This window comes from Sceloporus occidentalis, unplaced genomic scaffold (assembly GCF_023333645.1).
Source record: "Sceloporus occidentalis isolate IW3139 unplaced genomic scaffold, rSceOcc1.0.p SCAF_1, whole genome shotgun sequence".
NCBI classification, from domain to species: Eukaryota; Metazoa; Chordata; class Lepidosauria; order Squamata; family Phrynosomatidae; genus Sceloporus; species Sceloporus occidentalis.
Window position 1 is genome coordinate 239969104 of NW_028316981.1, and position 14527 is coordinate 239983630.

At 42.5% G+C, this 14527-nt stretch overlaps 1 protein-coding gene across 4 annotated transcripts in view; it reads left to right on the plus strand.

Moving 5' to 3' along the window:
• LOC149323667 (death-associated protein kinase 1) overlaps nt 1-14527 on the plus strand; it is a 110688-nt gene that overhangs the window by 239 nt on the left and 95922 nt on the right. For 2 of the 4 annotated variants that reach the window (XM_089490800.1, XM_089490822.1), the window contains exons 1-2: nt 24-636; nt 1112-1271. In XM_089490800.1, coding sequence (XP_089346926.1) covers nt 1210-1271 — 62 coding nt within the window. In that variant the 5' untranslated portion in view covers nt 24-636; nt 1112-1209. Of the gene's footprint in view, nt 1-23; nt 637-849; nt 959-1111; nt 1272-14527 lie in introns of those variants that run through there. The other 2 variants (XM_089490813.1, XM_089490803.1) reach the window with 2 other exon arrangements.

Genomic DNA, 14527 nt, shown 5'->3' on the forward strand with positions numbered 1-14527 from the left:
AACAGCGGGAGCCAAGGCTGGGCAGAGCCAGGCAGAGAAGGAGGAAGGGCGGGGGCCTTGGCTCGGGCTTCTCCCCTCTTCCCCCTTTTCTCTTCCTCCCCTTCCCTCCTTTCCCCCCTTCCCCCCTCTTTATAGCCTCTTTACTCCCATTCTCCCCCCTTTTTCCACTTTCTTCCCCCTCTTTCTCCCCCTTTCTCCCCTCTTGCCCTTTCCCCTCCTTCCTCACTTTCTCCCCCTCTTCCCCCTTTCCCTCTTTTCTCCCTCTTCTCCTCTTTCTTTCTTCTCCCCTGTTTTCTTCCCCCTTCCCCCTCTTCCCTCCCCTTTCCCGCCCTCTTGCCCCTTCCTCCCTCAGCCAAGGGCAAAGGGGGGGTGTCTGTGTGGAGAGAGAAGGGGCTCCTTCCAGACTCCCTGCCCTCTGGGGCTGCCGCTGCTCCGGGGGCCGGGCCTTGGAAGAGCAGGAGCAGCTCCTCCTGGTTGCACGGCGTAGTAGTTGACCGGGTAACAGAGGGGGAGGAGGAGAGAGAGAGAGAGAGAGAGAGAGAGAGAGAGAGAGAAAGGGAAAGGGAGAGTGGCGGAGGAATGTGGCCTCCGAGGGGCTGAAAGATGGTGGCTGCTGCTGCTGCTGCTGGGAAGGAGGTGAGGGGGCTGAGGAGGGAGGCAGTGGCCCAAGAGAAGGCGGTGCTCCTCCCTTTGCAGGAGAGGGGCAAGAGGGCAGGCAGCTGGGGGGCTGAGGGGGGATGCCTAGTGGGCTCCCTCGGCCTCGCCTTACGGCCCTGAGCCTGTTCCCCTTCCTCAAAAGCTGCAAAATGGAACTGCTGGTGGTTCCATTTTGCAGCTTTTGAGGAAGGGGAAGACTAGGCTCATGGCCGTAAGGCGAGGCCAAGTGGACATCCACCCTCCGAGCTCCAAGGCACCCTGCCTTCTTGCCTCTCTCCTCCAAAGGGTGATCCTTTGACAGGTCTGGTTTTGACACTTGGCACTCTGTGTCTGTGTCTGTGTCCATAGTGGCATAACCACACCCCTCCTGCAAACAGAGGCATTTAAAATTAACCTGCTCTCCCTCTCCCCCCCTCCCCATCCTTTCTTTTCTCCCTCCCTCTTTTCTCTTTAGGGCTGGCAGCCATGCCTAAGGTGTTGGAGGAGCCAGTGGATTTATCCGGTTTGGGATCTTACTTATTTTTATTGTAATCCGGAGGAGTGGCCGCTATCATGACTGTCTTCAGGCAAGAGAACCTGGATGATCACTATGAGGTCGGAGAGGAACTTGGCAGGTAGAGTACTTGTTGGAAGGAAAGCGTGTAGCCATTTATATGTCAGCTCTCTGTTGAATTGCTACATGGAGCGTGCTTCGTAGTCCGCAGTGTGCTTGTCTCTTCCATTTTAATTTTGGGGAAAAAATTAATGTTACATCTAAGGGAAATGTTGCCGTATATCTCTGTATTGCTTTCCTGTATACTAGACATTCTGACAGTTTTGCCTGTTTGCACAGTAACTCTGCATGGAAAATCAGCTAGAATGTGATGTTTAAATCATGGTTTCAGGTGTTTCTATCAGTTGAGATTTGTGGATTTGCCATCACTGTATTTTGCTAATTGGGATATTATGGCCAATCGTAGGAAAAAGTAGTAAGTCAACAATGAAACTGATGTGCAAGATGCATAGAGAGCGTAGAGATTTCCTAGTGGCTTGGCTAGTTATGGGAATGAATGGGAATTTGAACCTGGATTCAGATTCCTTTAGGGAAACTGCAAAAAAAAAAATAAAAAAAAATCAGCAATATATAGCATGGAGATAGGTTGGCAGAGGTTGCTTTTGGATGCTGAAGAAAGCATGGGAAGCAGACTGTCGGATTGAATGCCTTTATTATTAATCCTCTCCAACAGGTTGCATGTGTAGCGGAGGAGATCAAGGAATATTCTGTGATGTCTAGGCCAAAAGTAATTTGTTACATTATGGTTGGTTTTATATATATATACACACACACACACACACACACACACACACTGCTCTTCAGCCAAAAGGCTATCAGAGCGCCTTACAAGTTGTTAATTAGACATTTCCCTGCCCTCAGGTTTCGACTATTGCTCTTACACTTGTCACTCCACATTCGCTGGGGTTGGGGTGCAGGACCCCCATGAATGTGGAAAAGCTGCAAATAACAAAAACATATTTTTACCTGAGAGAACACCTGTCTAGGAATCTCTAGGTCCTCCAGCACAACTCTGTGGTCAACATCTGCCAGACAATGACCACAGAATTGCACTCGAGGAACTATAAATGCTAACTGGATTGTTCTCCCTGGGAATATCTAGGTCCTTCAGTGCGACTTTTGGTTAACATTGACCATAGAGTTGCGCTGGAGGATCTAGATATTCCTAGAGAAAACATATTAATAAAATCAGTGAATAATTTAAGCGTTATATAGGTAGGTCCCCTTTTCTCAAAAATGCACTTGCTATAGATGGGTGACAAGCTAATTCAGTTTGTTGCTTTAAATACCTATAAGGCTAGTGGAACATTGTATCTACCAGAGAACATTATACAGTAATTGGCACTTATGCCTCTTTCATGCTGTCAGTAACTGATTATAAGAGTAGTTTGCATGGGCGGTTGGTTTTTGTTTACATGCTAAGTTCTAACAATAGTAAATTGTTGGAGTAGGTGGTGGAATGGAAATTGGTATTTAAAATTAATAATCTATGCAGTTAACAGTTTAATTCCAAAAGTAAGTCTCTGCGAATGAAGTTAATTTCCAATATTTGTTTTCAGTCTAATAAAGATCAATCTCTTTCAAGGTATCAGAGTTCAATTATTCTGTCCCAGCCAAATGTCAGATCAAGAGATTTATAGTCATTAAGTAGTGTAAGTTTAACACAGCCTTCGTAAAGCTTGTTAGTCGACTACTACAGAATGCTGTGTCTGCTTTGTGATGGAAAACCCAGACCATTGATTTGCGATTTATGTTTGCTTTTCCTTTCAAATCTCTGTTTAATTGCTAAATGAAGTATGGTTCATAGTCTGCAGTGTGTTTGTTTCTACCATTTTAATGTTCGAAATGTTGCTATATATGTCTGTATTGCTTTTCTGTATACTAAACATTCTAACAGTTTTGCCTGTTTTCACAGTAACTATACTTGGAAAATCAGATAGTGATGTTGAAATCATGATTTCAGGTGTTTCTAAATTGAGATTTGTAGATTTGCCATCACTGTATTTTCCTAATTGGGATATTATGGCCAGATGTAGAAAAAAGTAGTAAGTCAGGAATGAAACTGACATGCAAGATGCAGAGTGCCAAGATTTTCCTAATGGCTTGACTAGTTATGTGAATGAATGGGAATTTCAACCTGGATTCAGATTCCTTTAAGGTAGTTATGGTTTCTGTCTGATTTTACTGAGGTTCCTCTTGAATTTACTTTTGGTTTCTGGGTATCATGAAAAGTTGTTTACAAAACTACGAGTCCAGCTCTTATTTTGAAGTTGTCAAATTATTTTGGAGAAAAATATATATTTTGCTATTATTCTGAGCTGACTATACATAGCTTAGTTAATATATGCTATTGGAGAGGTTTAGCATATAAACTATAGGAGGATCTGTATTTACAGAGAATAAAGAGAAAGTCAGAACTGGATAATGACTTGCATTTGATCAGCTTTTGTATTCCTTTCTAGAGAAAATATTATAATTCAATGGTAAACAAAGAGTTTATATAATTCAATTTATATTTAAACATTGTAGATCTATAATTTTAAAGAACCTTTTAGCATCTACATTGCAGATTATATCAATGCTGATTCTTAAGAGTTTGACATTGGGGCTGTACAGACTGGCAGTAGCCTGATGCTGGAGACGCCCAGGCTACTTGTCCTGGGCGACTTCAACATCTCCCTCACGGCCAGCTATGTTCCACCCGGTGCAGCTCGCGAATTCATGGATACCATGGCGGCCATGGGCCTGTCCCAGCTGATTTTGGGTCCCACACATTGTGCGGGTAATACTCTTGATCTGGTCTTCTGTTCGGATGCGGAAAATCCGTGGGCGGAAATAACTAATATTTCCCCCTTGCCATGGACGGATCATTTCCTGGTTGAGGCAAAAATCAAGGTCTCTACCCAGATCCCTCCCGGGGGTGGTGGACCTATTAGGATGGTCCACCCTCGAAGGCTGATGGAACCCAAAAGGTTCCAGGAAGCCCTAGAGGGATACATGGTTGGAAGTGACGGCGACTCTGTTGATGCCCTGACTGGTATCTGGAATACCGGTCTCTCAAGGGCTATACACAGTATCGCTCCCAAGCGCCCTCTCAGGCCTGCTTCCAAACGTAAGCCCTGGTATACGGAAGATCTCCGGGCAAGGAAGCGGGAACTGCGACGGCTAGAGTACCGTTGGCGGAAACACCTTCGCTTAGACGACAAGACTCTCCTAGACCAACTGTTAGTGGACTACGGAGAGGCGATACGAGCAGCTAAGAATTCATTCTATGGTGCTCGTGTCGCGTCCGCGGAGTCGCGTCCAGCAGAGTTGTTCAGGGTAGTCAGGGAGCTAACTCAGCTCCCTCCTGCCCCGAACCAGATCCTTGAACCTTCTAAGGCCTGCTGTGACCAATTTAACAACTTCTTTGCGGATAAAACTTCTCGGATAAGCGAAGGTCTTGACGCCGACATTCAAGCAGAACCTAGGGTAGAGGCATCCAGAGCCTCCGTGGACTTTGTTAAACTGGATCGGTTTGAGTTGGTAAGTACCGATGATGTGGACAAGATCCTCGGAAGTGTTCGGAAAACGACCTGCTCTCTCGATCCCTGTCCCTCATGGCTAGCAGCCCAGGGGGGACCGGCAGTGACTTCACTGTTACGCCGGATCATTAATACATCCTTGAGGGAAGGGCAATTTCCATCTGATCTTAAATTGGCCACTGTAAAACCTTTATTAAAAAAGCCCTCCCTCAACCCCCTGGTACATAATAATTATCGGCCAGTCTCGCTGCTGCCATTTCTGGGGAAGGTGATCGAGAGGGCGGTTGCAATCCAGCTTCAGGCGGTCTTGGATGAAACGGATTATCTGGACCCATTTCAAACTGGCTTTCGGGCGGGTTACGGGGTTGAGACGGCCATGGTCGCCTTGGTCGATGACCTCCGTCTGGGCATCGACAGGGGAAGCGTGTCCCTGTTGGTGCTCTTGGACATCTCAGCGGCTTTCGATACCATAGACCATGGTATCCTTCTGGGGCGCCTGGCAGAGGTGGGAATCGGGGGCACTGCGCTCCAGTGGTTCCGGTCCTACCTCTCCGGGAGGTCCCAGATGGTGCAGCTGGGAGACGTGTGCTCCGACGAGAGGGCCCTTAAAACTGGGGTCCCTCAAGGAGCCATTCTGTCTCCCATGCTATTTAACATTTACATGAAACCGCTGGGAGAGATCATCCGGAGACATGGGGCGCGGGGTTATCAGTACGCTGATGACACCCAAAAAATTTTCTCTATGTCTCCGACTGATGCAGTGACCGAGGATGGCGTCTCTCCTCTCGTGGCCTGTCTGGAGTCAGTAATGGGCTGGATGAGGGAAAACCGACTCAAGCTGAATCCAGAGAAAACGGAGGTACTTGTGATAGGTTCCCCTGGTCCAGGAATGGCGGTGGTTCCACCTGTCCTGAACGGGGTCACGCTCCCTGTGAAGGACTCCGTGCGCAGTCTGGGGGTGCTTCTTGACTCGTCCCTTCACCTGACTGCCCAGGTGAATGCGACGGTCAAGAGCACCTGTCATCAGCTTTGGCTTATTCGCCAGCTGCGTCCATACCTGGCCCAGAGGGACCTTGAAACTGTGGTACACGCTCTGGTAACCTCGAGACTGGATTTCTGCAATGCACTCTACATGGGGCAACCCTTATATCAAACCCGGAAGCTACAAATGGTACAAAACATGGCAGCCAGGCTGGTCACTGGTACTTCCAGGGCCAGCCACATTACACCGGTGCTAAAAGATCTGCATTGGCTGCCGATTCGCTTCCGGGCGCAATATAAGGTGTTGGTGATGACCTATAAAGCCCTAAATGGCTTGGGCCCAGGATACCTGAAGGACCGCCTCTCCCCATACATTCCGTCCCGCACCCTCAGAACATCTGGGCAGCAACTACTTAGGGTTCCCGGGGCCAGGCTTGTCTCCACTACCAGGAAGACATTTTCCATCGCCGCCCCGGCCCTTTGGAACACGCTGCCCATAGAGCTCCGCTCGGCCACCTCCCTGGCCCAATTTAAAAGGGATTTGAAGACCTTCCTTTTTGGTAATGCATTCCCCGATTAAGATGTCCTATGGACCTCCTTCCTCTTCACTGGCAAGAGGACTGGCTAACTCGGGGCTTTTCTGTTTTTTATTGTAATGTTTATTGATGTTTTTAATGTAATGTTTTTAAAATGCTGTAAACCGCCCTGATCTGAGGAAGGGCGGTATATAAATAAAAAAAATTTTTTTTTTTTATTATAAGCTTGGTGGGGGCATGGCATTTGGATGATGCATGCCTGACGCTACCCCCAGGCTGCCTGCCTGACTGCACGGCGGGCAGTGTTATGGTACTTCTTTGGCACTGCGTTCACATGCCGCACACCAAAAGAAGCATGGAAAAGTACCACTGTGGCAGCAAAGGTGTCTTTTTTCCAGGCCAAAAATATGTAGCAGTTTGCCACTTCCTTTTGGCCCACAGAAATGCCAGATTGGGGCCACAGTTTGCAGTTGCCGTGACCCCGATCTGGCACTCAAAGGGGCGGTGGCAAGCCACTCCTTTGGGGCAAACTGTTTCGCCCCCTAGCCACTAGAAATTTAAATCTAAGTGTAAATAAGAGTTAAACATTAATTAAGAACACTGATCAGAATTAGCTCTGATATATTTTTAAACGTGTTTTTGAAATAATCTTTTAAAATACTTGTGGATAATAGAAAAATCCAAAATGCTGCCTTTGCTCACTGTTTTCTTTTTGAATAAACTCAAGCCAACATACCTGGCTCTTCTTTTCCCCATTTTATATTTGCAACAACTTGTATACTTGTAGTAGAGCGATCTTGTAGCACCTTTGAGACTAACTGAAAGAAAGAAGTTGGCAGCATGAGCTCTCATAGACTACAGTCTGCTTCCTCAGATGCATTACATGTTACAAGATCTCTCTCTATATTGATTCTACAGACTAACATAACTATATCTTTGGATTTTACCTGTAATGTAGACCATACTGAGAGAAAATGACTGGCCAAATACCACTTAGGCTAAATCCGCTTTCCAGAAATAATCCAAGTTGATACCACTTTAATTGCCATAGTTTAGTGCTATGGAATTCTGGGAATTGTAGTTTATCGTTGCACCAGAGCTCTGACAGAGAAGGCTAAATGTCTCACAAAACTACAGTTCCCAGAATTCTATAGCATTGAGCCATGGCAGTTAAAGTGATGTCAACCTGGATTATCACAAAAATGTTGCTTCCAAAATAATGCTTTTATTTTTTAAAATTTTTGTAGCAAATTTTGTAGCAAATTTCAATCTTTTCTTCCTCCAAAGACATTGCTGTTTACTCATCCTCTGTGCTGCTAATGTTCAACAGAAATCTTATATCCAAGGGAAAATGTGATATAGCAAACAAGTTAGTGAGATCCAGTTGAAATCTGTATATATTAATTTTTATAGCTCATAATATCTACCATTTTAGAAAATGGTCTGAAGATTATTTTAATTATGGAGGTACAATGCTGCCTTACCAATGCTGCTTCAGATCACTTTTCCATCCAGTTCAGTTCAGTGTGCTCTAACAGGCAACAGATCTTAGAGGTTTGGTGCCCAGCTCTATTTCAGTCATTCAGTGGACAATGCTACAAAAAAAGTACTCTGTTGATGAGAAGTCCAGGTGTCTTCGACTTGCATCTGCACTGCAGAATTAATGCATTTTGACACTGCTTTAGTGGCCATTGCTCCATGCAATGGAATTCTGGGGTTTGTAGTTTTGTAAGATATTTAGCCACCTATGACAGAGAAGTATGGTGCCACAACAAAGTACGAAACTGATGATTCCCTTGGATGGAGTCATGGATGCTAAAGCAGTGTCAAGCTGAATTAATTCTGCAGTGTGGCAGGAGCCATGATGATCTGAGCAAAGACCAAGCGTGGTTAACCAGGTTAATCTGGTGAGTCGCAATATATTAGATACAAAAAGCTTATCATGAGTTATACCAATATAATTTACATTTAAGTAGCTATTTATGTTAGTAGCAGAAACTGAATCAGGCCTTACAGTTGCAATCTTGAGAGTTAAATTCTATTCAAACCAGTGAGACTTCTGGTACATTATTTGAGACTGGAGTGTAAAGTATTTCCTTGGCACATTATCTGCTTTAAAATACCAAACTTAAAGTAAGATTAGTACTCCCTTGCTTATCTCCTAAAACAGATGTTATCAACAATCAGCTCACCATGCAATTTCATAAGGCCAAAGCAGATTTCACTAACATTTGGTCTGGAAATGATTATGAAATAGAAACAAACATAAGCCTTTCTCCTCTGTTTTGTCCTCTTGTGGTTACAAGCAATGTGACTGTGCATTTTAAATACACCAGTCTGTAGTTCCTTATTATACTCTGTTGTTTCAAGTACTTTGTTAGATGGTTGCCACAGTGCTGCATTCTTCAGAGACTTTTATTGCTTCTGGTCAAAACACTTAATCTCCATAAAGGTGGCTTAGTTTTTCAAAAACATCAAAGGCAGTGTTGCTTAAATTTAAGTAGTCCTCATATTAAGTGGCTTTGAACCTTTAAGTCTGATCTATATCTAGGAAATAACTTACATGAAAAGCAGATATTATAAGAAAACAGATATCATAAGAAATGAACTAAGCCAGAAGACAGCAGATCAAGTCACACAAGATGTGCATGATATGAATGAAGGAACTGTGTGGAAGAATTTTTCTAGAAAAAATGTACCTCTTTTAGAGTTGGAAATATGCCAAATCATGAAAGCTTCCCCTTTCTCTCATGCATGCAGACAAGGCTTATGCAACCACATGTTCCACAGAAACAAGCCCATTCCTTCTGTCCAGTGTCTAGATCCAACTGAGAACCTGTGACTCACCAGATGTAGGACTCAGATTCCCACAATCCCACTAGTATGGCCTGTGGTCATAAAGGGAGGTATAAATTCACAATTTCTTTTCCAAAACAACTTTTATGAAATCCATAATCTGCTGAAGGCGACCCTCAACCACAAACATGTCGCAGAACAGTGAGAAAGCTTTCAAGTTTTTCCTAACTCTCAACAGGTCGGTAGAAAGCCGAGGATGATGATCTTTCTCCTCCAATTTATAGCACTCTTAAGTGGAATGTAAGAGTAGCTCTACTGGTATTAATCAAATTAAAAATACTTTTAATCAGTAAGTCCAAGGTTTTCATTTATTTATCAAGGTATTACATTATCAGAGTGTGGCATGTTTCATTGCAAAGTGCATATTGTCACTTTAATCTGCATTGATCCAAATAAAGTTTAAAACAAAACCTTTAAAATGTATGTTAATCTTTAGTCCTGGCAAAGTTAAGGTATTTATGTGCCACTGATGGCATTGAAATGCCTAGTTGAAATTGATTGTAAAGTACTTTGTCTTATCTTAGTCTGAATTATAGCTGCATAGTTGGGTTTCACTATCTAGATCCAAGAGTATGATTTTATCTTGCAGAGTAAACACTTATGTGTTAGAACTATTTGTGTCCTACTTCGGTATGTTTCATGCTGTAAGTGCTTGTGGAATTTTCAACTTCAGTGGAATAAACACTTGTAGCAATGCACCTTTCAGCTGACTGTTAGCTCTGGCTGTAAGCTCTGTTTATTATAATACAGTGAGTGGTAAATAAGAGGCTTATGAAGTAAGATCCTGTTTGAAGTGGGTGCTTATTTTGAGCTAAATGCCTGGGAAAATTTCAGACCCACAGTGTAATATGTGCAGTGTCTATGTAGTGACACCTAGTCCCTAAAGAGGTACATTAAGCCTGAATTGTGCATAGTGACCTAACTCCACTAGTGCTCTGTGATTTCATTCTTAAAAGTAGACTACTTAAGCTCCAAAACACACTGCAGAAATAATCCCATTTCAGACCGCTTTAACTACCTTGGCTCAGTGCTAGGGAAGCTTGAGAACTGTAGTTTATTGTGGTGCCAGAATTCTGACTGAGAAGGCTAAATGTCTCACAAAACGACAGTTCCCAGAATTCCCTAGCATTAAGCCATGGCAGTTAAAGTGGACTCAAACTGGATTACTTCTGCAGTGTGTTTTAGACCAAAGTCTTTAGTAGTGCTGTTTGCTTCCTGTCACCCTGACAGTGTTGTATTTTGGATGAAATAATAAACTATAGTCATTATTAAAGCAAGCCTAGGCGAGCTTATGATTAGCATGCAGCTCGTTCACCTGTCTTCCTTTGTCATGAGGAGGTTGAGCAGATGGACAGGAAACTGGACCAATCCTGGTTTTTATGAAAGTGGATGAATGCCTTGCTATCTGTACGGCCTCCTCTGAAGGCGGGCCAAACACTCATAGGCAGTTTGCAGCACAGAGCATCAAGCTGCATCTCTTGGGTTTTGGGAGGGGGATTGCCTCCTCCCAGTGTATGCACACCACTACACAAACACACCACTTGAGACTGGCAACTACCTCTCTTCCCACCCAGCTGTCATCACATTAGACACCCTTGTGTGACCATCCACAAAGTCACATGATCAATCAACCACGCGTGACCCATACAGTGCCTTGGTGCACCCAGTAACACATTGGCAAAGCACAATCATGGAAGCCCCCCATACATGCTCCCTTTCCCCACCTTCACTCCATTAATGCCCCCTGTTGAACTTGTGTATGTTTTAAATACATCTGTTGCATTATTGCCGACCTGCCATGTTGTACTTTCGCATCATGGGATCTGTGACAGCTCAAGAGTGGTGCAGCTGGTCACTTGTCTGCCTATATGCTCAAACAAAACCATATGACAAGCAATGACTGCATCTCACTGATCCTAGAGCACATGTTCCAGACCACTTCCGTATGATACGTAGGCTTTCCCACATTACACCATGCTTTGTTACATCTGCACTGCAGAAATAATCCAGGTTGACATCACTTTAACTGCCATGGATCAATGCTATGAAACTCTGGGAAGTGTAGTTTTGTAAGACATTTAGCCTTTTCTGTCTGAAAGCTCTGGTGCATCAACAAACTACAATTTCCAGAATTCCATAGCATTGAGCCAATGAGCAGGCAGAGACATCATTTGGGAACGGCCAGAGCCCAAGAAGGATGCAAACAAGCAGTATTAGAAAACTTTGAATCATTCCACACAGAAAGCATTATTTGTCATATAATTCATGAATAAAATAAGGAGAAACAGCATATAGATAGAGCATGGGATGAGGGGAACTCTACCAAAGGCAAAGCATAGAAGCCCCTTGAAATCACTGAGCTGAAGGCTTCTGTCAGCATATTCTTTCTGGTGGGGATGTTTCATGGACAACATGAAGCTTTACAGGAGTTGTCCCTCTCAGGTCACTGCCATTTCAGAGCAACAATGAGCCTGAAAATACTTTGTTTGTTTGTAAGGTACTTGAGGCTCAACAGGGGAGGAAGAATGATAGTAAAGTCACTGAGGAGCTGGCTACCTTTCAGGAAATGTGGAATATTTTTGTTGAGCAGCTGCAACACACCACAAATAAAAATCTGATACATGCCCATTCTGGCAGAAAATAGCAAGTAAAGAGAATATGGAATAAAATTGTGATGGTAATGCAATGCTAAAACAGCATATGCTTTAGAGAGAGACTTGTACCTCAACAGCTATGTACACTAGGCAGGTACACTACGGAAAATGCAGCTCAGTTTGGTGATGATGATAATTAATCTGTATTCCCACAATGGATAAAATGTGGCGGGAGACCATTTTTTCTAAACCTTAAAAGTTGGCAGATGTTCTGAAAACCAAAATTCCAATTGTTAGTACTATGTGGCAAAATAAGCTATCTCCCTGCCAGGTAAGTATAACATAGAATACCTCCTCCCTTCACTATCTGGGTAGATATTAATCTTCTCAGAGTGCTTTTTCATAAAGTAGGCATCATTGGCCTTGGAGAATTGGGTAGAAAGTGTTCCAGTGCTGTAGATATACATTCTTTCATGGAATTAAGGAGGAACACAATGAATGAATGCAACCTAAGTTAATCTTTTCAGCAGGAAGGGATGCAATATCAGTAAAATCTACAGAGTTGTACTTTTTCAATCTTTAGGTGATTTTTCTTAGGAAATACACCTACACAGCGTTTCAGGCACATTAAAATTAATATATTATCAACTGATCAAAATTTGTATATTGTCAATGCCTTCACTTTAAAAAAAAATTATGCCAGTGGAACAGTCTTATCTTGAAATAGCCATATAAACCCAAGTAAATGGTTTAATTAGTGTGTCGATAACATTTAAATCATACTACATGCATTTTATTAATTCTCTTCCACCAGTCACAATCCAGGGATAGTCAGCGTTTTTACTGCTGGATGGATCCTTTCCTTGAAATCTCCCAGAACTAGTGCAAGTAGATGCAGTCACAATTCAAAGTATGTTTGACTTCAAATCCATTCTTTCACAATTCAAATACATCCTTTCTCTCACCCCCACACAGATCTACTGAGCAGCAAGAGCATTTTCCTTGGTAATAAATGAGAAACTCAGCTAGAGAGAGCTCTTAGCCCTGGTCATTGCTTTAGAGCTTTTCTCTATCCAAGGAAATGGAACTGAGCCTGGGGAAGAAGCTGGTGGAGTAGATGGGGAACCATTGTGGGTTGTGTTTATCCCATTGGTTAAGGCAGAAGAGGAATACTCTAGCTTGGAAAAGGTCGGGAAGAGCTTCCTCCCTAAATCCATCCTCCTCCAAAATTCTTTCTGCTAATTTGATTTCTCCATTAGGAAAATGGTAGAATCCCCATTTTGTTTTCCATTCAGTGATGGGTGATAATTGTGCAGATTCTCCCCCAGCATTCTTCCCACTACAAGGGTGAGTGGCAAGAAAGGACTGCATATAATTTTGATGAATGCTCTATTTCAACTGCTTTTTCTTGTTGAAAAAACTTTTGTGATATTTTATGTACCAATCAAATTCTGTCCCAAAGCCACATAGAAAACCCCCATGTATCCCAAATTTTATTGGATTCCCTCTCAAAATGGCAAAAGGCAATAACATAATATCCCTTCCAGTTGCCAGTCAGAGAGGGACTCTAAAAAAATGATGGTATTTGGAGTGCTGAAGGTGTGTGTCCTAGGATGGAGGTTGGGTGGAAACTGGACCCTGGCTCCTATGCAGTTGCCCACCCTTGTTTTAATATCTGTTTCCATTACCCATTCATGTTGTAAAAGACATATAATGAGCTGCTTTACACAAGTTACCCAGAGGATGAATGAAATAAAGCTCTATGACAAACCATATATACAGAAAAAAAGCTTCCTCGATGATCTTCAATTGAAACTTTTATGTGGAAGCATACCACACCTCTATCTATTCTTCTCAAAATACATCATTGGGTCACTCCTTTCTCACAATGGCCCATCCGGTTGTTCTTTTTATTTTTAAAAAATCAGTAGTTTTAAAGGAGGTTGAAACAATCACTAAATAATTTTCTCATCTGTTAGCCTGAAGCACTTGGTCTAGAACACTGACTGAGGTGAGAAACCAGCAATTATTTTCTCATGGTGTGCCAGGGACTGACACTATATTTGCACATATTGGCAATAGTGATTTCTTTCCTGGAAATTCACCAGGGACTGGTCCAGGAACCACCACTTTGAGTAGTGCTGGTCTAGACCACTTTAGTCAGAAACGGAGCTCCTTTCACAGTTATAATCTGTACCACCAAGGCTGTTTCCCCTTAACTATGAAGTATGATTTCAGTATTTGGTTCTCAAGAAACCATCCAAATCAGGAATTCAAATCAAAATCAAATCAAATCAAATTTTATTGCTTTTGACCAAAGGTCATTGCACAACACAACAATACAACAATACATATAACAATATAATAGTATAACAGTATAACAATACATGTAAATTATATCTACAATGTGGGTATATATATATATATATATATATATATATATATAAGAATATCTGGTACAGGATTTCTAAACAAACAAACAATTGTCATTATGCCCATTAAAATTTTTGTCAAATATAGTCATCGCCTTTACAGTTTATGGCTATCCCTGTTATATATTTGTTCCTGATATTTATTTATTTTATTTTATTTTATTTTATTTTATTTTATTTTATTTTATTTTATTTTTTGCTGCTAAGGCAAACAAAGCTACTTTCCAGGTTACATATTTATTCAGGTCCAGTAGAAGATGAAAGATCATAATCTGTGGGTTCTGACTGGGGCTGGTTTCTATTATAGTGTAATGAACCTTTCTCTTGGTTCTTGGTAGAGAGGACAAAATAACATGTAATGAACAAGGTCCTCTACCTCTTGACAACCATATAC